Source organism: Echinops telfairi, unplaced genomic scaffold (genome assembly GCF_000313985.2).
Source record: "Echinops telfairi isolate 266 unplaced genomic scaffold, ASM31398v2 ScPeMD7_7420;HRSCAF=8458, whole genome shotgun sequence".
NCBI classification, from domain to species: Eukaryota; Metazoa; Chordata; class Mammalia; order Afrosoricida; family Tenrecidae; genus Echinops; species Echinops telfairi.
In genome coordinates, this window is record NW_022111320.1 from 45151867 (window position 1) to 45175426 (window position 23560).

Consider the following 23560-nt stretch of genomic DNA (forward strand, 5'->3'; position numbering starts at 1 on the left):
TATCTTCTGTCGCCGGTCTCCATGTCCCACATGGACACTTCGTTGTTGCCCTGGGCAGCTGGGGGGACAAAGGCCAGAACCGTTACTCACACAGGAAAGCCCTAGCCTGGAAGCTTTCACCTCGGCAAATGATGCAGGCCCGCCTGCACGGGTCCTAGCTGCCGCAGCCAGTGCACGACGCTTCTGGGGATTTTAAACAACATCCAGGCTGTGGCCAGACTGGATGAGTACCCCCCCACACACACAAAAAAGTAACAGCCTCGCCCTAATTATCTACTGATCTGCAACCACGTGGAGAAAAGGCAAATCACAAACAGAAACATGCAGTGCAGAAATGAAGGGGGAAATGGTACCGCCTAACAGTGCACGCCTGGTTCCGGGGTGGGACACAAACACACACACACTGGAGGTTGCTTCGCAGAGAACAAAAGTGGGGAAAACTCTGCTTCACAGAACGAACTCACGTCCTAGGGAGGCCGGCTACACAAAACAAAAGGCCCTGAGTGGCAGGTGCTGGTTCATAGAGTAAGCGGGGCTAGTGCGGGGCCGAGCAGCGGGACAGAGTGCTCGGGCTGGTCACCAGGCCCCCATAGGCCACACCAGCAGGCTCTTGTGCCCTACAGTTTCTAGAAGGGATCCTGCTAAGAAAGGCTGCGTAGTGGCCCCTGAGATACTCGGCTCCTAATCTCTTTATCTGTGGTGTTCCCTTCCATGGCAACATGTAAGAGTGGCTTCGCAGATGTGAGTAAGAGTTTGGAGACAGCTCACCGTGGACTATCTATCTGGCTGAGCACTACTTACAGTCACCAGTGGCAGACTGGAGGAGCCGTGGACACACAAGAAAGGCAAGGTGCTAAGCCACAGGCTCTGCACATTCGGGAAGGGCAGGTGCCAAGGTCTGCGGCAGGAAGAGGCAAGGACCAGATGCTGACCTAGACCCTCCGAAGGGAGCCCAGTCTTGCTGATACCTTGATTTGGGTCCAGTGAAACCCATTTTGACTTTCTAACCACCGGTACTGTTAGTGCAGGAGAAAGATGGGGCTGTCTGCTCCTACTAAGACCGACAGTCTCAGAAGCCGACACAGGGTTGCCACAAGTCAGAACTGACTCCATGGTAGTGGGTTTGGGTCTGAGACCTATAAGAATACACTGGGGCTGTTCGATGCTACCAAACTTGCAGTTTGTAGTTTGCAGCAGTCGTGGCAAACGAATACAGACCTAGAGGGCAGATCACGGGAAGGTGACTATTCCAGGCTGCTTGGATGCCTCAACCCAAAACCACCACTCTTCCCAAAGGCCTGCTCTACTCAACTTCTTCTTTCCAAAGTTTAGTGACCATCCTCTCCCCTCCCCTCTTCTACTGCTTCTAGCCCCATGTTGTTGCACTGTCTTTTGTCAGGCCCCTACCCCCACAGCTTTGAAAACAGCTCCTTTGAAAAGGAATTCTCCTCAAATCACCCCAGCTTGAAGATGCCACGTGTTTCCTTTCTGAGGCTGGTTGATGATCACGGTCAGAGGGAGCCGGGGACAAGAACCTGGACTGCCTTTGGGGCGATAAAAGGAGCTTGGCTGTGAGGTTGGCTGACAAGCCACGGGAAGGCCTTGGACGGAGGACAGAAAGGGCAAAGGGAGAAGCAAGGAGTGCACAGTTGACGGCAGTACTAGAGCCACAGGTGAACTCGGGAAGTAGTGATGGAAACAGCAGGAAGTGATCGGATTCTCCAGATCCTCAGGCGGGAACCTACGGGCCTAACTGGCGGACTGCAAGTACGATGAGAGCTAAATCAGAGGCAGGGGTCCCGCTAGGCTTCTCGCCTGAGCACCCATGAGAGAGAGAGCTCCATGTGTCTCAAGTTAGGAGGTAGTAGTGGGCCACTGATAAAGAGGAAATAAAGGATTCGATCTACACATGTCAAGTTTAGATTAGAGGAGATTTTAATGTAAACCTAGAAGAGATTAAAGTAAACATGTTAGAGAAGATTTTTAAAGTAAACACAGAAGGGTAGGAATTCCAAGGGAGATGTCAAAGTCAGAAATAGAAGTTTGATATTTAAAGCAGGGGCTGGATGAGATCACTAAAGGGTTCAGCGTCGAAGGAGAAGCCGTTAGTTAAGACTACAAAGACTTACCCTGAGGCAGGCCAATTTTAAGTCTGAACTATAAATCCGTGAAATGGGAGAGCTAAGAGTGATACCCTTGAAATCAGATTAAAAAGGGACTTCAAAAGGACGGAAATGATCGACTGACCAAGTGGACGGTCAGCTAAGAGGAGAGGCCACTGCATTTGGCACACTGGTGGCCTCACTGGCAGCAGTGTGTGAAATGGACTGTGCGCATGAAAACAAACTAGAAAGATCCTCGTGGCGAGCAGACCCTACAAGGGCAACGAGAAGAACAAGAGCCATGGTTTCTGCGTCCCCATTGTGCGCCTGGCTGTGTACTCCCATGTTCATCTCAAAGCCCCACAACTCTGCAAAGGAAGTCTTTTAAATCACATTTTACAGATGAGGATCCATCCAAGTGTCTTGCCCAAGAATCTATACAAGAAAAGTTGAGTGCCCCATACGGCAGGGACATTCAAAACCTGGAGGAAGGTGTGCTTGGGAGAAACACCAGGAACAGATCAATCAGAAATGGCCATTGAGAAGGATGAATTCAGGTTTCAAACTTGGGTGGCTAGGAAAAGAGTTATAGGCTAACAAAAATAGAAGATGCAAGAAGAGAGAGGCGGAAGAGAGATGTGGGGGGACAGGTGGGAATGGAGCAGGGTGGTGGTGATGGATAAGACCACTGTAAAACATCCTAGCTATGAAATGCCACTCAGGTATCAGGGAGGGAACTTCTGTGATCAGAACACAGCGGACAGAAGCACTCAGCCCAAATGTCAAATTGAAAGCATAGAAACATCAGTGTCTTGAAAGCAGGATGGTACCTAGTTTCTATGAAAGCCCCATCATAGGACAGTAGCCTCTGTTTTACCTGCAATCACCCAGGACTGGTTCAGGGGGTGCATTGAGAGTCGCCTGATCCGAGCCCTGGAAGGGTGACAGTGACTGGAAATTGGCAACTGGAACCTCATGTCCCAACAGGCCATGGTCCCACTGCTGGTACCTGACAGAACAAGGGCACAAGTAAATGGTCATTCACTGGTCAAGGCTCATCAAGCAGCATCTATACAAATGGTAAGCAGCATCTACTTGAAGTGCTTGGAAGTTGCCTCAGTCACTTACAGAGAGGCTTTGCTTTCACGAGGCTGCACTCCCCAATTCCTAACAGCACAGCTGTAGTAATAACAAAGACACACAGTGCTTATCACAACGCTATTACAGAACTGCTCCACGAATGAAAATGAATAATTCATTAAGTGCTGGCCCTGTTATTAATTGCTAAAGGTGCCCACAAAGACAGCCACACCAGAGAGAGCAGCTGGATCTGGCAAGGCAAATGCTCAGGCTGCGGCAGACAGCACTCAGCGGATCACTGGGCTGTCCCAGAGAAGCAGCGGCTTTGCTGGTATCACTCCTCTTCCATTGTTTCTGGGGTGCTCTCCTCCCAGGAGCCCTAGTGGTGTTGTGGTTAGGCTGCTAACTTAGAGCAGCTGTCTAAAACCACCAGCCGCTCCACAGGAGAAAGGCGGGGCTTTTTATGCCCATAAAGAGTTACAGTCTTAGCGACTCGCTGGGGTAGTGCCCCCCTGTCCTGGAGGGCCGCTGTGAGTCGCATCAGCTCAATGGCAGTGAGTCTGATTTGGTCTGGGTTCTCCTCTGAGATTCCTGGGGACCAGTATGGGTGTGCACTTGGACAGCAAAAACGGGGCAGTGCCTGGTACGCATGTGCCAGTGATCGCTCAAACCCCCTTTTCGTCCAGAAGAAAAACGCCTGCTCCAACACTGGCAGCTTGTCATGAGAGAAGCAGGAGAAGATTCTTGGAGAGGCTCTGATTCCAGTGGCAAGGTGAGGATAGGAAAAGGCCCAAGGCCCGGCGGGATCCTTCGCTTCTTACCGCGTCACCCTCCACACCAGGGGGCCACAGCCACAGGGAGCCCTGGCTGCACTCCTCACAAACTGATCAAGACGCCTAAGAGGCATCAACGGGGCCTACACGTTTGCTAAGGGTGAACTATTGACCCTCTGTGCCCCACAGTACATCTTCCTGACCTGAGCAGTGTATTCACATAAAAGGCAAAAAATAACGCATTCCGTCTAAAAAGCAATCAAGAGCCAGTAACACTGTCAGTAGCACAAGGGAGGGAAATCTGGAAACACAAATGTCAGCACCAGACCAAAACACTCAACTCCCTGCCACCGAGTCAATGCAGACTCCCGGCTCCTGTAAGAGCTCAAATCCCTCGTGGGGAAAACTTTGAAATTAAACCCAGAGGAAATAAGCAAACAGGACCACACAGTGCATCCTTAGCCTCTAAGGTAGTGTGACGGCCAGCGGTAGCAGGCAAGAAATTGTGGTTCTAGTCCTCTCCCAGACTGGGTACATGATCACGCTTCAACTCTTAAGTCCTCCAAGCAGTCCTTGAAAGGAGTAGCTCCCAGCGAGGCAACTAGGACCCAGCGGTGTTAGGTGGCTTGCCTGAGGTGACGGGACTTAAAAGTCTGTCTACCCAAACTCAAATGCCGCTTTCCCGAAGGCAAGCCAACTGGTTCCCTGGCAGAGGAAGACAAAGGCAGCCAACCTGATCGTCATAGTGGTGAGAAAGAGAAGTGGCTCACATCAAATTAAGGAAAAGGAAGAAACGGTTTCATGACTTCAGATACTGGTTACACCCTCTCACGTCTGCCTTTTCATTAAAAATTAATTACAAGTGATTATAACTATTGCAGAGGGGGCGGAGATAAGGAATGGAGGGAGGATAACCAATAAGAAAAAGAACACTGGCCACTCCAGTCCTGGTGAGGGGCCTGAAAGGCAGCTTACCAATGCAGAGCCAGCACTGGTGGATGTCCACAGCAAAGGAAGTGATGAGGCCCAACTTCAAATCGTGCTTTAACACCCACGCATCGCTTGAAGACCGCAGGTCCCAGCCAACCAGGGAGCCGTTCACTGTGGCGTAAGCTAGAACCGACTGCGCCCCAGAGTTGAAGTGATGCATGTCCACGACGCAGCCGTCCTCCTTCTGATCCAGAGTTCTAGACAAAGACACGAGGCGAGAGGCAACGGCTTTGCCAGCCACCGAAAACAGGGCGCCGGTTTTCATTGACGATAAATGTATATGCCATGCCTGGTCAGGAAATTAAAAGCACTGCCACCCATCTAGCTGAGACGTTGTTAACGTCCTATGAGATTTATAGGCGAGTAGCAAAAACCTTACGGAATGTTTCCTCGTGCCCTTCGCCCACCTTCCCTTCATGTTACCAATTTACAGAACCAGAAAACAACGATCAAAACTAAAATCTACTCTTCATACGACACGAGAACGCAGAGCACACTCCGTTTTTCTACTAGTATTCCTTCTCTCTATCCAAGATCCAATCCAGGAGCACATGGGATTGAGCTGCCAGGTATCCTCAGACCCCTCCCGTCTGTGACAGCTCAGTCTTTCACAATGGAGATTTTTGAAGACTGCCAGTTCCTGAATGGGTGGCCTGTTCGCCCGATTTGTATTTGTGTGCTTTCCTGTGATTGGCCTGAGGTATGCCTTCGTGGGATGCAGGTCATGAGGCGGGTACACATCGTACTAATCGGCATGACTGCTGACGTTTCACTCTGCTCATCTGGCTACCGTGGTATCTGCTTGGACTGTGTTTTGCCCTCAGGACGTGGGGGAAATACTTCTGAGACTAGAAACCTCCCTCTTCTGCTAACCATCCATCCATCTGCCAGGTAATTTGAGCACCATTGAGGAGCCATGCCTGCGCCAATGATTACGCTGCTATTCTACTGGTGGTGCTCTGATCCCCATTCCTTCTGCACTTAGCAGAATCCTCTGTGAAGGAGCTGTCCCTTCTTCCCCATTAGGGTATTCGTTCAGTTACTAATTTGTACCAGTATATGCTAATGAACACATACTGTACTCTTGGATTATAATCCACGGCTGTTTTGTTGCTGTTGCTAAGCAAAGCGAACACAACTCTGGCCACTGTGAGCTCTTTCAGCATGGTTCCTAGCTCTCCAAGAGATGCTCCAGACTTACCTTTTCAATTTCTCTTTCCCAGGCCTAGAAACCCCAAGTTTCCAAGAAGTCCCAATTCCTTTTGGGGGGAGAATGATATTTAAATCAAGATCTGGCCACCAGGATTATTTCATTGATACAGCAGTATCCTTGCTTCCAACCACTCTCAGATAGATTTAGGAAATACATATATGATTTCCTGTATGCACATACATGTATATTTATTTTATGCATATACCTTTGTGTATATAAATGTATAAGTAGTCTCTAAATTATGCACAAGTTCCACAATCAAAGCCTATCTTTAAATTCTATGTGTATAGAAGTCTTAACAGTTAGGAACAGTTTGTGCCATCAGGTAAATCTTTTGTCTTAGTATGTGATAGCATACCTTTCTCTAAACGAAAGGCACTAAAGAAACACTTTCAGATACACTAAGGCATCTTTACTATAACAATAAACATAGTAATAATAATACTGTTTTTATGTGTGCCATAAAGTAGTACCCATTATAAATCATGGTTACTACAAACCATGTACGAGGGTCTTCAGAAAGTTCATGGGAATATTCCGTTATCTTTCAATTCCATTTTCCCATGAACTTTTTGAAGTTTCTTCATATGTGCCTTGCATTTCTAATGGGATTTATAGATGTTGGTAACACAGGGACAGTGTGCGTGTGTGTGCATATATACATGCTTATGTTGTGTACGTATGTGTATACACTGCCAAACACACTACCACCAACTCATATCTGGTTCGTAGTAACCCTAGAGCACAGCACTGCCCCTGTGGGTTTCTGAGACTAACTCCTTACCGGAGTACAAAGCCTCGTCTTTTCCCTGAAGAATGGCTTGATGGTACTGAACTGTTAAGTCTGTGGTCAGCAGCCTAATGCTTAACTCACGACGCCACCAGTGCCCCTTTGCATAGATGCTAAAATCGTCACAAAGCCGGCTACAAAACTATAGAAGCCTTTAAAAGTAAGCACAGATATCAACATGTGAACTTACTCTTTCCCAGCCTTCCTCTCCATCTAGGGTCACACTTCTGGAGGCAGCACTGCCTTCTCTGAACCTTTCCCAAACACTGCTGCGCTCTGGGTCTTGGATCACATCAGAACAGCAGTTTGGGCATCCTGAAGGACTCAGACTGTTTCTTTCAAACGTTCGGTGAGTTTAAGGGACAAAGAGAAGTCTGAAGGGACAAGATGTGGCTGCAAGTAGATGGTAAAGGTTTTCCAACGACACTGTCCTAGGAAAACGCCCCATGAATAAGACACAGGTACACGGTCATGACAGAAAGAAATCCACCTCTCTTGACCTATCTCACGACCGCAAAACTTCATAATAAGCCCCCGGTTTAAACCCTAAAAGAGAAAATGAGAAAGCACGCTGGCTGGCCTACATAATCAGTGTGTAGATAGCATGCATCTGCACAGAGTGGTTTTCGTTTTATCTCTTAGCTCAGGAGGAGGCAAACGTTTTCAGTGAAGAGCTGAGTGATAAATATTTTTGATTTTGCATGTCAGACATCTTGGTTGCATATTCTTCTTCATTTGTGATGCTATTTTTTAGAAATGGTAAATTTTTCTTAGTCGATGTACCGTACTATGCAGGCTCTATTTGCAGGGCCCTGTCTTCAGTAAACACTTAAACATTCTAACTCTGACAAGACTCCCTCTAGAGGGGTCATGAAAAGCCCATGTGTAAAGGAAAATGTGAACAGTTCTACGGATTCTGATTATTAAGAAGAGCCAGCTCAATGGGACCACACAGCTAATCCAGTTCAATGGGACCGCAAAGAGACTTAAGCATGGTTGGTTTCTTGGGAGCTCGCTGCTGTCAGACAGAATGAAATCGACGTACTCTATGCACCGTGGCACCATCTCCCAATCTCGGTAGTCAACGTTTGCTCAGACAGGAACATTCACAGAAAGAGAAGCTGCTGCTCGGAGGGACCGGTGCACGAAATGTGCCCGTCTGTGAGTCCTGCCAGCGCAGTCACTGCACACGCTCTCAGCAGCTCCTTGTTAACTGACAAGGACCCAAAGGTCATATGCCTGTACTGCCGCCTCGGAGCAAATAGGCTTATAAGAAAACGCACAAGGATAAAGGACATAATCTAACATATTTTGGGGAAAACCTGCCCAAATATTTTCTGAGTGTGTTGGAAATACCTATTTTTAAATATTAATTTTAAACAAAGACAGACAAAATACCCAACAAACATCTCCTGCGTATCTTAGCCGCCCAATGGCCAAGAGTGACTGACCCACTAAAGCTACCAGCATCTCCTTGCCCTGCTTTCTTCCTCTGGGCTCCCTGCCTGACCACCTGCTTTGGCTGCCAAACTCCAGCCTGGCCGCGTCTTTCCAGGCCTTCTTCCCAATCCCTTCTGTAGACCCCATAGCGTGGCACATTCCCACCGGGCACTGGGTTCTTGGGTCTCTTGCTTTGTGATGGTCAGACCCGGGTACAGATGCCTTAGCCAGTTCCCTGCTTCAGCTGGCAAGGCTCACTTCCCGCAAGACATCCCTGAGGAGAAGCCACGTGGACCTACCCCAATATCTCTTCCACTAGACTTCAGTTTCAAGAAAGTATAACGTATCTTGTTTGTCTTTGAAATCCTCAGAGTCTAGCATGTATCGGTCAGCTGAAAAACTTATGCTTTCTTTGCCTTAGATATCTTGCCCTATAGGTTCTTGGCTGTAAGCAACCATAATTTGTAATAAGTGAAAGGAATTCTAAATAAAAACAGCTAGTGTTTCATTTTTACAATGATATGATAAGACCAACTATCTTTCTAAAAGCTCGCTCTGTGTTCCCATCAATTTTCGCGGCTTTAATGCCAAGTGGCAGAATGCTGACAATGCAGGATTTCTTAATGAAGAACATTCACATTCTAAACACCGGCCGGACAGAACTGTGCTCTTAGTAATTTAAAAAGAAGATGTAACTGATAATTAGGTTATTTTGACAGATTCCAGACTGGGATGAGCACAGGCTTGGAGCTGCCCTTCTGACCTTTGACAAATTGGCAGGATATAAAACACTTAGATGTAATTTGTTGAAACTAACGAGCTGTGATTTTTCTGTGTGTGCTGAAATTACAGCATTATTTATTTCATGTGCTTAAGAAAAGAACACCCAACCAAAACAAATCCTGGCCAAGACAGCTTCAACGGCAAATCCTACAAATCAGCAAAATGGGAAAAGAGCAAAAATTCTTCATGATAATGAAATGCACACATACAAAAACAACAGCCAACATCACTCTCATTGGAGAGCCTGAAAACAATCTCCTTACAAACAGGAGTCAGACAAGGTAGCCTTTTATCACCACCACTATTAAATTCAGTACTGAAAAGTCCAAACCAAAAGCAATTAGGCAAAAAAGGGTGTGTTAGTCTGGGTACATTAGAGAAACAAATCCACAGAAACTCATGTATAAGAGAGAGTTTTATATAAAGGGTAAGTGCACATCAAGAAAACATCCCAACCCAGTGCTGCCCAAGCCCACAAGTCCAACATTAACCCATATGTCCCACACCAATCTACAAAGTCCTCCTCCATCTCACAAAACACACACAATGATGCCAACTGCAGGAGGAAAGCAGAGTCAGTGAACGTGTAAACATCTCAGCACTGGCAGGGGTCTCCACATGGCTGTTCCAGCACCCAAGGCTGCATCGGGGTTGGTCCATGTGGTTTCTCCTCAGGGATGTCTTGCAGGAAGTGAGCCTTGCCAGCTGAAGCAGAGAACTGGCTAAAGCAGCTGCACCCTGGTCCGACCATCACAAAGCAAGAGACCCAAGAACTCAAAAGGCGAGGCTCACTGAGCCATTTATCTCTCCGCCCTACAATTAATCCCAAATGTGTTTATCGGCCAGGTTGGCACGATAAACTTTAACTATCTCAAAGGGGAATAAATAAAAGGCATCAAAAATGACAAAGCAGAAGTGAAACTCTATTTTCAGATGCTAAGATCCTCATTCGTAGAAAATTCTGAGACTAAACAAGAAAACTGCTGGGAACTAGTAAGATTTTGCCAAACTAAAAGGATTTTGCAAAGTGGCAGGATACAAGAGCCTACAAAAATTAGATTCTTTTATTAACAGAGATGATTCTGAGAAGGAAATCAGTAAAACAATACAATTTATAATAGCCACCCAAAAGATGAAATAGTTACAGACAAATACAACCAGACAGTACAAAGAAAACTAAAATACCATGAGAATTATATAAATAAAACACAAATTTCAAAAATGTATATTATATAATAATGGTATTAATAATAAAAACAGAATCAAAGAATTTTAAAAGAGAGAGAACTATATATATAGGAAAAAAAAGATCATGCTGAAGGACAGACAGACTTAACATTATGAATATGCCAATACTACTCAAAGCGATCTACAGATGGAGGGTAATCCAGATTCCCTTTAAAGGGATGGAAAAACTAATCACCAAATTTAATCAGAAAGGAAAGAGACACTTGATAAGCAAAGCACTTCTAAAAAAGACAAAGTAGGAGGTGACTTCAGTCCCCAATCTCAACACCTATTACCCAGCCTTGGTAGTGCAAACAGCCCGGCACTGCTCCAATGACAGCCACAGAGAACAATGGTTGTGGCAGTTACATCATCTCCTATTCACTTGAGGGAAGGGGTGGAGTCTAGCCTGTCAATCAGGCCATAGCCAATGATGCCTCTGTGTGGGCACGCCTTCTGAGGACTCTGGGAAGTCCTGCCTCCCTCCCTGGAAGCTGGACACACACTCTCTCTGCTTCACCTTCCTGTGGAGCCACACTGATGGCAGCCAGAGCCCTGGAGATGCTTCCACTGCCCCTGGATCCACAGCACTTTCCACCCACTGTCCTGTGAGCTTCTTGCATTCGGCATCATTGCATGTGTTGTTTGAGTCTGAAGAGGAATTTATGGACTAGTACCAAACATATGGGCTAATATCGGATGTGGAGACTTAATCTGGACTGGGCTGAGATGGTATTCTCAATATACAATTGCTTTTTTATATAAAGCTCTTTCTTATACACATGAGTGCCTATGAATGTGTTTCACTCAACCCAGAATAACATACTGATATAGAATTGAGAATCCAGCAGTCAACCCATCCACCTATCTTTAACAAAGGGCTCTTTAACAAATGTTCCTGGCAATTTGCCAAGTTGGATATCCAGGTACAGAAGAATGAAACAAAATCCCTCTCTCTCACCATATTAAAAAAAAACTAATTCAAGATGCATCAAAGGACCTAAATCAGTGGTTCTCAACCTTCCTAATGTCACGACCCTTTAATAAAGTTCCTTATGTGTGGTGACCCCCCCAACCATAAAATTATGTTCCTTGCTACTTCATCACTGTCATTTTGCTGCTGTTATGAATTGGGTGACCCCTGTGAAAGGGTTATTTGACCCCCAAAGGGGTCGCAACCCACAGGTTGAGAACCACTGTGCTAAGTGAAGGTGTGCAGAGACTGGAACCCTCACACACTGCTGGTGGGACTGTAAAATGATGCAACGGTGGAAACATTATAGAACATCTTTGAAGAGTTAGAAATACCAAAAGGCCTCCTACTAGGTATATGTCCTACAGAAATCAGAGACGTGGCATGCATATACATACACCCATGTTCACTACAACAGCAAAAAGATGGAAGCCATCTAAGGGCCTACCAATGGATGAATAACAGTACCAACACAGAAAGGAACACTACAGGACATGCTGAGTAAAATAAGCCAACCAAAGGACAAATACTGAATGAGATCACGACTGTAAAACTCAAGTTTACACAGAGAAGGAAACGTTCTTTGAGGTTCACCAGAGGTGACAGGAAAAGGGAGGATAAATCATAAAAGAAGCCACTAGGAAAAACAAGAATTAGAGATAACAAAGTGAATACTTTCACATTCACACTTACGCAATAACAATGATGTGGTAGATATATAATCATTTGTCACTTTGAGGATTAAGAGTGTAGGGGTGGAGTCTAGCTTGTCAATCAGATCATAGCCAATGAGGCCTCTGTGTGGGCGTGGCCTTCCGAGAATTCTGGGAAATCCGGTACTTCCTCCTTAGAGGTGGGAGACACTTTTCTCTCTCTGCCACTCCCTGGGAGACATTGCAGCTGACAAGATACATGGAACTAAGCTGGTGCCCTAAGTTGGAGAAGATACATGGATCTACCCTAATGCAACCAGACCTCCGAAGCCGGAGAAGCCACGTAGAGACCCCTGCCGGCGCTGAGATGCTCACAACGTCACTGGATCCAAAGACTTTCTACCCACTGGCCTGTGATCATCCTGCACTCGGCATCATTTCATGTGTTTCGTGAGTCTGAAGAGAACTTTATAGATTGGTATCAGACATATGGGCTAGTACCGGACTTAAGGACTTGGACTGGACTGGGTTGGGATGCTTTCTCCATGTTCAATTCTTGTATATATAAATCTCTTTCTTAGACACATATGTGCGTCCATGGATTTGTTTCTCTAGTCTACCCAGACTAACACAAATAATAACAATAAGCTCTAAGTGGATATATAACAGACAGACATGCAAACTTGGCAGGTGTGTATGGAGAATAGTATTACATCCAGGAACAAGTATAAGCTTGACAGAAGATACTTCTATATATGCATTTATATGTGCTGCAAATACATCCATGATGTACAAAACATATCAAAGGCAAAGTTATGAAAACTTGTTGGCCATAACCAAACTTCTGGAGGGAATGAGGAGCTGAGGAACACAGTCTTAGGGGCATGGCCAAATGGGGTAACAGAGTCTACAGAGACAATGTTTCACATCCTGTCTTGGTGAGTGGTGACTGAATCTTAAAAACGTGTAGGCGGTCATCCAGAGTGCAATTATTGGTCCCTCCCCATCCAAAGCAAACAGATGGATGAAGAAAAATCAATGGCATATGGAAATAATTAGTCCACAAGCATCAGCCTCCAAGATCCGCAGACCAAGGGAGATGGTGCCCAGCTACGATCCCTGAACCCTCTGCAAGGGATTGTAAGAGGCGTTCTAGATGGAGTGAGGGGAAATGTGGAACAAGACACAATACCACAAGAATACCCAGGCGTACTGACCTCGTCGAGACTGGCAGAGCCTCTGAGGCAATGGCCCTTAACTCTGTGTGTCTCGAACTGAACCCTCTCCTTGGCTCAATTTTCAAATGGACAGGAGATAAATACGGTGAACAGTAACACCAGGAAATTGGGCCTCCTTGGAGTAAGTGACTGCATCCACCCCCTTAGAACAGTCAACCACAGAAGGTCAGAAGGGCAGCATCTGCCCAGAGGTAAGCTCAGGGACAGCTCAGGTAAAGCAAGGGATGGATGAGTGGAAACAGGAAACACAGGGGAAATAGGACAGCTGGGCTACATCATGGAAACAGCAGTCAGTGCTGTGAAACACCATGTGTCGGAATGGAAAACTTACTTGTTCTGTAGCCTTTCCCCCAAATCACAAGCAAAAATTACAATAAAAAGTACAATGTAAGGCGCTCAGGTTGATCCAAACGACACCTCATGCAAGGGGAGAGGAGACTGAACCGCTATGGCGCGTCACATGCAAAGGCTTTGAGTGATGAAAGCTCGGTACATACCTGCTTTGGATGGGATGAATTTTAGGAGACTTGGGAAGCTTGGAAGCCTCGATCCCGAGAAGCTGGACGGCGCCATTGTCCGATGCGATGGCTAAGTAGTGGGAGCCCTGGCAGAAAGTGAGCGTCTTGACAGGGCCCCCAATCCGGCTGTATGTCAGAATAGATCTGGAAGAAAGGAAAGGAAGATTTCATGTCAGAAAGCCACAAGTGCAGTGCTACTGATTACAATGTTAATACTTTAAAGTTCATTTTATCACCCTAGCCTCAAGACAAAATCAAGACTCTCCCTCTCAGAAGTACTGTTACCAAATCACCTTTTCGCCTGATCTTGCAAATGGCCATGTTAACACTCTATAGTTTGTCGAAGAAAGAAGACTATCGGTCCCGCTTTCTAACTGGACTCCCAAACTGTACTTCCGATCCAGTTCTCCTCGTCAGCTTTTTAATGCTCTAAATCCTTAGTCTTACACCCTCCAGCCACTCCACCCTTCCTTCCAAACACTCAGGCTGGCAGCACCTGAAATGCACAGGCTCGGAATCAGAGGTTTGAATTTGGCTACTCTCTGAGTGATCTAGGTCAAGCCACGTAACCTGTTCTGGGCCTTATTTGTTCATAAAACACAGATTGTTTTACTTATTTAAATGGGTTACACCATGAAGGTTACTTATATCATAAAGTATCCATGAATGCAAAATTTTACATTCAGTCTCTCCCATACACCATTAGGGACTCTTACTCTGACCTTTCCATTGTTCTCCTTTACACTCACTATCAAACACAAACACGACAATCTATACCAGGTGCCTCCCATTATCACCAGTTCCCTCGGCACTGTCCTCCACCCTGACCACTGAGTGGTCATACCTCTACAGGTCCCAAACCCCTAACGCCAAGTCTACTCTATTAATCCATCCTTAGGAAGTTATTTCACACTGTTACTCCAGTGAATACATATTGAATGCTCAAATACTATTAAACTACAGAATGCAGAAAAAGTCCAATCATTTATAATTCTAGCACCCAGAGGGAAACACTATGAACATTTTACTATATATTCTTCCCAAGGGTTAACTATGCATATTACACACATAGATCCTTGCTTGTTAATGTGGGATCTTTATTTGCTTTTTAAATATGGACCTCGCTCTGGTTTACCTTTTTTTTAAATAATAACTTTACTGAGCTACAATTCAAATACCATAAAATATGCAAAATTCAGTGAACTGAATGGACAGTGAAACTTGCAAAAGCCAGAACCAGTATAAGAAAGAGACCCGTTGGAGAAGGGAAAGTCCCTGGGTGTTTACGAGGGAGGGAGTGGTGCAAGTGGGAAAACTGCACCGTCAAAGGCGAACCCTGGGAGACCCAGAGAAGAAGGCGGTGAGCTCCAGCTCTCCCAGGCTTCACTGTTCGAGCAGAGATCACCACCGCCAAATTCCAGAACATTTCCATCAGCCTCACAAGAAACCTAGCCCATGCCTACTTACATTCACTCCCTTTCTTCCCAGTCCCTGGGAAAAGCTAGACTACTTTCATTTTCTATGGATTTGCCTGTTCTGGGCATTTAAAAAAGTTGGAATCATACAATATGTGACCTTTGGGTCTGGCTCGTTTTCACTTGACACGATTTCAAGGTCAATCCATGGTCTAGCATAGTTCACGACTTCATTCCTTTGTATGCGTGAGTAATACTGTATTATATGGATATAACACGGCGGTGTCTTTCCATCAGCAGATGGATATTGTGGCTTCCATGCTTCGGTTACGTATTAGTCCCAACTGGGAACGCCTCCTGGGGCAGTGGCACTCAACACAATGGCTGCCATTACTACTGGCAAGTGCCTGTGGGTACGGCTTTTCTCCCACAACCAGCCATGCGTAGGTCAGATGACGAGAGTCTGAGAAGGAGCTACCACACACCAAACGGAGGCACGCTGAGGCTATGGGGACTGCCAAAACTAGATGATCCCTCTAGTGGCTGGTCTATAAAAAAGCAAAAAACCACCGTCCTCCAGGCTCTCCTGACTCAGCCACAGAAGGGAACAGCAGAAATGCTCCCCCACCGGGTTTCCCCACCGGGTTTCCAAGGCCGTTCCTTCAAAGAAGCAAACTGTCGCAGCTTTTTCTTGCGAAGCAGCGGGTGGGTTCTAACTGGTGACCTTTAGGTTCGCAGCCAAGCGCTTCAACTACTGCACCACCAAGGCTGGCCAGTGCCTACTGCTGTTGTTGTTGGGTGCCATTGGGTCTGTTCCAACTCAATGGACAACAGCAGGCAACACTGTCCAGGCCTGAGCCAGCCCTGCAACTGCTCCTTTGCTTAAACCCACTGTTGCTGTCCTTGCCAATCCGTCTAGTACTCAAGCACCAACTGTCATGGTTGTGGGTGCTGGTTATCAAGGCACTAGCTTCGGGGGAAAGGAGGTAAGTTTGGTGCACCCCTCAAGGACCTGGGGTGGGACTATGGTTCCGCAGAGATTTAGTTCTTTTTCCTGAATAAAACTCTTTGGATTGTTGGGACCCTTTACCAAATTTCCCAAGTCCTGGAACAGTTGATTTTGACAAGGTTTGTCAGTACTCTCATTTCAGAAAAACGAAGAGCTAATCCTCAGAGGGCTAAGGGAAAGTTTGACTGAAAAAAGACAGATGAACATGGGAGAACCAAGAGGCCTAAACCACTATTTATAATTCGCCGAGAAAGTCAGACCTGGGAGCTGGCTGGTCAGCCATGAGAATGCAAGCAGGAAGGGCCTCAGGGGTCAGAGTGCACTAGACTGGAGAGCATTTCCCAAAGGGGGTGGCAACATCACCCTAGATGGGGCCAGAATGATCCAAAACCAAAATCAATGCCAACCCAGTTGATTCTGGCCCACAGCAACCCTATATAGAACAAAGAACGGCTCCTGTGGGTGTCTGAGACTGTAAATCTTTGCAGGTATAGAAAGCCTCTTCTTTCTCGAGTGGGGTGGCTAGTGGTTTCAAACTACTGACCTTGTGGTTAGCAGCCCAATGTGCAACCCATCACTACCACCATGTTCCACTGACTCAGGGGGATTGCAAAAGCAGATACTGACGCTTTAGTTACCCTGGATTGGGTGCTATAGTGTACATAGCTTTTAGTTGCTTAGGGAGTAGGAGGAGGTGCTGACTTATTCATGGTTTCTTTCGTTCTGAAAAGAAGGCGGTAGGTAAAATAAGTTTGGGAACTTGTTAGAGTAACATCTCCTGGAAAGAAACATTCATTTTGCTGCTCTTACCCTGCCACCCACAGTAATGGTATCCCTTTTCTCTCCTCAGCCATGAAGACGTGATGAGGGCAACCCACCTCCCTGCTCCTCACCCTGGGCTTGAGAGAAAACCTCCAAGTCAAGGCCCACTGCCTTCCCCCGTCAGAGGACCGATCTCCTGACCCGCACTTCCCAGAGATGATACAGCTAAATTAACAACATTTCTGAGGCTGCACTGTCTGAAAAGCGACACTGGGAGACAACAGCACAGCTCTCTAACAAGAATCACGTGGGAGTTTATCACATGGGGGCACATGTGTAAAGCTTCCTCCTGTTAATGTCCCATATCCTTCTAATAAAAAGGATCATGAATAAAGAACCACTTAGGGTTATGTGGGTGAGGGGGGGTGGTAAACGGGCAGGGGTTACATCCTGGTGCTACGGTCATGTTCTAGAGCTTCATGGGGTTCGACGACAGAACTTGTTGGAATTCATGGAAGGGTTCACTCAGGATTTGTGGAGCTCACAGCAAATAAATTTTAGGTCTAAAGGGGGGAAAAGAACCATAAAGAAATATTGAAAGTGAACTGATATCTGCAGCTCACTTTGAAATGCATCCAAAATAAATAACATAGACTGAGAGGGGAAGGCATAAACGAGTGACTACATGATATAGCGAATATGAAAAACTTATTATAGAACCTGAGCGGCAAATATACAGATATTCTCTAGAGAACAAAAAAATCTACTTTTCTTGTATTGAAAATTTCACAATACCATATTGGCAAAAAAATTTAAACCAACCTGTTCATTGGTTTTTGATTTCTGTTCTGAACAATGCAATGCCGAGAGAGAATGAATACGAAAACAGCAATTATACAGTGTGAGAACTGTCTTTCTTTAAAACAAACAGCACAAAATCTAGCAGCGAACACAAAATCTTCAAACTACAGAGTATCATTCATAACTAAAATAATTTATACGTGTACTCCTTCCTTACAGACCTCAATAATGGAAGGTGTGCTGGTGGCAGAGTGGGTTCTAAGTTAGGCTGCCAACTGCGAGGTCCGCAGTTCAAACACACTAGCTGCCCTGTGGGAGGAAAGATAAGTCTCTGCTCCCGTAAAGCTCGGTGCATTTGGAAACCCACAGCGGCAGTTCTACTCTGTCCTACAGGGTGGCGGTGAGCAGGGCTGGATTAGTTGACAGTGAGCTGCGACACCATCTCGCCTGAACGATGACTAACAGTCTGAGCGTGTCCTGGCCCTACTTCTGTCTATGCTCAACCCAACAACCAGAGCAACTCTGTGAAGCTAACACGGCATGTCTCGCCTCCATTCCGTACCCTCCAAAGGGGCCCCAGCCCCTGCCCAGCCTAAAAGCCAAGGTCCTTCAAGGTCTTTAAGCCCCCAACTAATCTTCTCCCTCTTCCTCCCTCCTTGTCCACTCTGTCCCAGCCATTCAGGTCTTGCTGCTTCCCGGGGGCCAACCTCTTTCCGCCTTTCTGCTTCCTGGGTCCTCTGCCTAAAATGTTCTTCCCCTAGACAGCACATTCTCTTGCCCTCAGGTTTTTAGTCTTTCCTCAGATATCATTTTCTCTGTGAGGAATTCTTCTGGCCAACTTATTTAAATGTCGCCATCTCCTACCACTGTTGCATTTCCCATCTCCTTTCCTACTCTACTGTCGCCCATGATGTCCTCACGAGCTGACACGTGATACAGTTTACTTATATATAATGTGTATTGGCTGTCACCTCCCACTCAAATGTAAGCTCCATGGAGAGGGGTTTCTGTCCACTCATCACCGGTGTATCCTTGACACCGAGCCCATGCCTACCAGAGCCAGTACTCAGGAAGTATCTGGTGACTGGATGAGTGGAGGACTGAGTGGACCCCTCGGGTGCACGCTACCTGGTAGTGGTGGTCTTCCCTTCCATCTTTTGACTGTTCCAGACCTTCACCGTGCCGTCATTTGAACAGGTTGCAAAGAGTGAGTGTTCATCAGAAACTCTAATTCGATTCACAGCAGACTTGTGTTCATGAAGATGTGCAACCAGCAACCCTTTGGGACGCCACCCTATGGAAAAGCAAACGAGTTGATCTTAAACTACAGCCTACAAATACAACCTCGCGTAGGAAAGAGGGAACCGATTACAAGGAACTATATGTGACCTCCTCCCTGGGGGACGGACAACAGAAAAGTGGGTGAAAGGAGACGTCGGACAGGGCAAGCTATGACAAAATAACAATTTATAAATTATCAAGGGCTCATGAGGGAGGGGGGAGCGGGGAGGGAGGGGAAAAATGAGGACCTAATGCCAGGGGTTTAAGTGGAGAGAAAATGTTTTGAGAATGATGTACAAATGCGCTTTACACAATTGATGTGTGTATGGATTGTGATAAGAGTTGTATGAGCCCCTAATAAAATGATTTTTTTAAAAAATACAACCTCGCCCATACCCGTGATGAGTTTGAGGGCTGTCATAAGAACGAGGCAATGTAAGGGCAGCTGGCCGATTCAGAGTGGCCTGCTGGATCATGACAGATACTATCTATTTATTAAGACACCCAAGATGGCCATCAGTGCAGCCCAACCAGCCTCGGAAAGACCACTCTTCAGGCACTCCTCCCAAAACTGCCGAGGCGGCGCAGCAAAAGCGGTCTACCCTTACACACCCCACCCAGTGACTCAGTCGGGTGAAGCGATGAGCACGCTGGCTAGGGAAACTGGTCTCCAGGAGCTCATCTGAGCTGGAAAGCCTCAGAGACCCAACTCCACTAGACCCTAAATGTGGGACTGAGGCCACGTACAAACATTCATGCAGCCTCAAGTTCCTCAAAGGCCAAAAGGAGGGGATGGCACGTAACCGAAACAGTGACTACACTGACCAATGAGGTGCACAAAAAGTCGGCATTGTCCCTAGTCCACAGTAAACCCCCAAATACCTTTCTCTAGCTGCAAACCTTCATGCTGTGGTGGCAACTTGGTAGCATCAATTGGTGTTATAAAAGACAGCTGCGGAATGGCTGTGGACTTGCTAAGATTTTATGACATCTATACCCTCTTCACCCTATTACACATCTTTCTATATATGATTCATTTACCCTCGAGGCCAGCGGGTCTTCCCATTCATAATGATTCAAAGTACCTAGCATAGGTCCCTGCACATAACTGTTTTCAATATTTGCTGAATAAAATGTTTTAAGTTAGAGTAAGTGTTAGATTTAATAATATTTTATATTAAACTATTTAATGCAACACAACGATCACACTATATTGGGAATTAGCACGGTGCCTAATTAAAGTGACAGAGAAATGTCATTTCCAAATTATTCCTTTTTACTAAGATACAAAAATGAATCACAAATATGGCCAGACCTGGCTTACCCTTAGAGAGAAAATAAACCACTTCCCCGAGCTCTACCTCAATGTGTACGAGAAGAAAAGCTGGAGTTGAATTTCTTTCAAGGAGGATCTGCTGGCTTTGAAAGTGATCAAAATCACTTTGCCATGAAGTCAAGAGAATATACCAGGCTGGGTTGAACATTTCCCCCTGAAGAAAATCAAATCTCACAAAACCATTCATGTGTGGACAGAAAACATCAAGTCTAACAGCCATTACACATTTCTTGAACCACAAAATGTGGCACTTTCTGTGATCACTGCATTAATACATACCTCCGCCTACATATAAAATGCCACTGACAGATTTGATCATAAAATAAATAGTATAGGGTTGTTTTTGTGTGTTTGCTTGTTTGTTTGTTTCTAAAGCAGAGCTGGTACGCAGCATGGCTTGGAATCCCAGACACAACTTACACATATGAAGAGACTTACTTTGGTAAAGAGGGAGGCCAAGTGGCATAGTGGCTATGAGCAGGCTCCTAACTAACCCCAAGGTCGGCGGTTACAGCCTGAGAAATAAACCCACAGGCCAATTCTGCCCTGTCCCGTAGGGTCGCCGAGTCAGAACTGACTCAGAGGCAGTGGGTTGGGTTGGGTTTTATTTTGGTTAAAAAAAAAAAAGCATGTGATTAGGTGTGCCGTTCACCCATTCGCATCAGCCTCAATCAGCACTTTCCCAAGTCCACGCCTGAAGGAGGCCATGGACAGCCACGTGGGTTTTCTTCCTCCGTGCATAAGCACATTGGGCATTTCTTTGAAGAGGGTTTTCAATTTATATCTTTACTATTAAAGTCAAATATGAGAAATCATCAAAAATAAAGTTCTCCACAAATTCTACAGCCACATTTTCATCTGAAACACTTCTAAATACTTGAAACATCTTCTCAGGTGTGTTTCACTAAAGTCTGAATGCTGATACGCAGTGGGTTATGAGATTGTAGGTGACTTTCCAATCTTTTCCAAAATAGCCAACTTTTTTTGTTACTGTTAAAGAAAATGAACCTGTGCATGTCAAAGTCTCCAGAAGCTAAAAGTGAGACAACATGCGTTTCCTCCAAGAGCCTTCCCCTCAACGAAGAAGGTGGCACCACTGCTGTCAGAGGTAAACCCAGTGCGCTTGAGGCAGTGCGTTACAGGCTCACGGCAGCACTGTAACTTGCCACTAGAGATAAGGATGCCCAAATGCCACCGAGAATGACCTAAGAGTTCTCACTCAGACTTCTTCCTCCGGCATCCTAACGACAGCTTAGGCCTGACTTCCTTCGTCTGGTAATGAAGGATCAGCTTCCTCCGTGTGACGCTAGGCTAGACTCAAACTACTATCCATCAGCACACTCTTACCAGGAGGCGGTGGTTTGCTCTCCCACTCAGCGTTTTCCATCATCTGCTTGGCGATGCGCTCGGCGTTGCACTGCTCCCGCTTCTGCTGCATGAGCTGCTGAAGGTCCGTCTTACATGCTGTGATCCGGATCTGGTAGGTGGACGGTAAAACCGTGCTGCTTAACACCTGTATGGTTGGCTTTCTACTTTGGACAGTAGTCGCTTCTGTAACCTGCAACAACACACAGAGCTGTAGGGGTTCATGTCACAGCAGAGAACAGTTGAAGGGGAAAATGTGCCCCCCGTTCCCTATTCACTGTAATAGCTTCTTGTGCATATTAATGCATCAATAATTTAAAATCCACTTTAATGCAGTGATGTGTTAAATGAAAACCTAGTCAAAATAGCTACAAATGAATACTATTTGTTAAAAATGATCAGCACAGCAATAACATTAAACAAAATAAAGTCTCATTCTTTTAATGAAAAGAACTAGTCATTTTAATTTATCAGCCTGGCTCAGTTAATATTTCTCATTTAAAATGACTGACTAGAGAAGAGAAACCTTAAATTACAAGCTTATTTTACACAAACCAAACAGATCATAACATTCATCACAAATAGCAACGTTGGGACTTTTTCCCCAGACAAAAGTAATGTTGCTGTTTCACAGATAAATCTGTGTGCCACTGGAGAAGGAAAAAAGGATTTAAAGGACCCACTGCAGCCATAATGTCTCTAGCCTCCAATTTCAGATCACTAAATCGGTCAGTACTCTAAAATGAGACCCGGTGGGTTATTTCAATAACTAGATTCTCTCTTAGTTATAAAACGAAAGGCGAACCTGTCTTATCAAGAATGTGTCCTTTCTAAAGGACAAGGTACAGTATTGATTGTTCCAGTACAGTACACAGCCTTTAAACACCCAAAACAGTAGAATGGAATTCAAAGACATGAGGGGTGTCTCCTAGGCCACCGTACCTGTGGAGAAGTTGACAAGGGGACACCAATGCCAGCAGAGGACTCGGATCGAGACGGCTTCCCAGTCTGAGTCACGTCCTGGTCACCCCCTTTAGGTGGGGCCTGTGGGATGTTCGCTGGTTCCAGGGACCCAAACATGCTTTTCCATTCTTCATTCACATTCGAGTCTTGTTTGACATGCTTTCTAGCTATGAAAATAGGTTCAGAGTAATTAATCTGAAGGTCTCTAAAATCAGAATGTGCCTTTACTGCTTTTCAGTGTGGGAGAGGAGCAACAATTGACTCCCTTTCATATGTGTTTCCTACGCTGTCTAACTTATTGATGCATCAGCAAATGACAAGACTTGAAACCAGTTCTAGAGAACTTGCTTTCCCCTCAGATACACTGAATCAGAAGCTACATTGATCAAGATCCCTAGGTGATCCTTACAGCAATGGGGCCCCCCACCAGGGGTGGGGGCGGGCAGTTCTACTCTGTCCTGTGGCGTTGCTTTAAGTCGGGATTGACTCGGTGGCAGTTGAGATTGAGTTTAGACCCACGTGACGACATTCTCAACTGCCTCCTGTGCATGTAAAAACTAAACAATAAATATGGAAAGTCAAGGAAGAATCAATGCCTTTACTGGTTATGGTAAGGAATACTGACTATACCATAGGCCACCAGAAGAAGAATTAAAAATAAAATCTATCTGGAAGAAGACCCTCAAAGAGATGGACTGATACAGCAATGGCTGCAACAACAGGCTCAAACATACCAGTGATTGCAGGAGAGCACAGGGCCTGCTAACCAGTGATTGCAGGAGAGCACAGGGCCTGCTAACCAGTGATTGCAGGGAGAGCACAGGGCCTGCTAACCAGTGATTGCAGGG

The 23560-nt window shown here is 45.8% G+C and overlaps 1 protein-coding gene across 1 annotated transcript in view; it reads right to left on the bottom strand.

The window, feature by feature from the left end:
* PIK3R4 (phosphoinositide-3-kinase regulatory subunit 4) overlaps positions 1 to 23560 on the bottom strand; it is a 69002-nt gene that overhangs the window by 3359 nt on the left and 42083 nt on the right. The window contains exons 11-17 of the mRNA XM_004704007.2: positions 22692 to 22879; positions 21732 to 21942; positions 18896 to 19061; positions 13760 to 13924; positions 4931 to 5142; positions 2980 to 3111; positions 1 to 58 (exon numbers count right to left, since the gene is read on the bottom strand). Of these exons, the coding sequence (XP_004704064.1) occupies positions 1 to 58; positions 2980 to 3111; positions 4931 to 5142; positions 13760 to 13924; positions 18896 to 19061; positions 21732 to 21942; positions 22692 to 22879 (1132 nt within the window). The remainder of the gene's footprint in view (positions 59 to 2979; positions 3112 to 4930; positions 5143 to 13759; positions 13925 to 18895; positions 19062 to 21731; positions 21943 to 22691; positions 22880 to 23560) is intronic.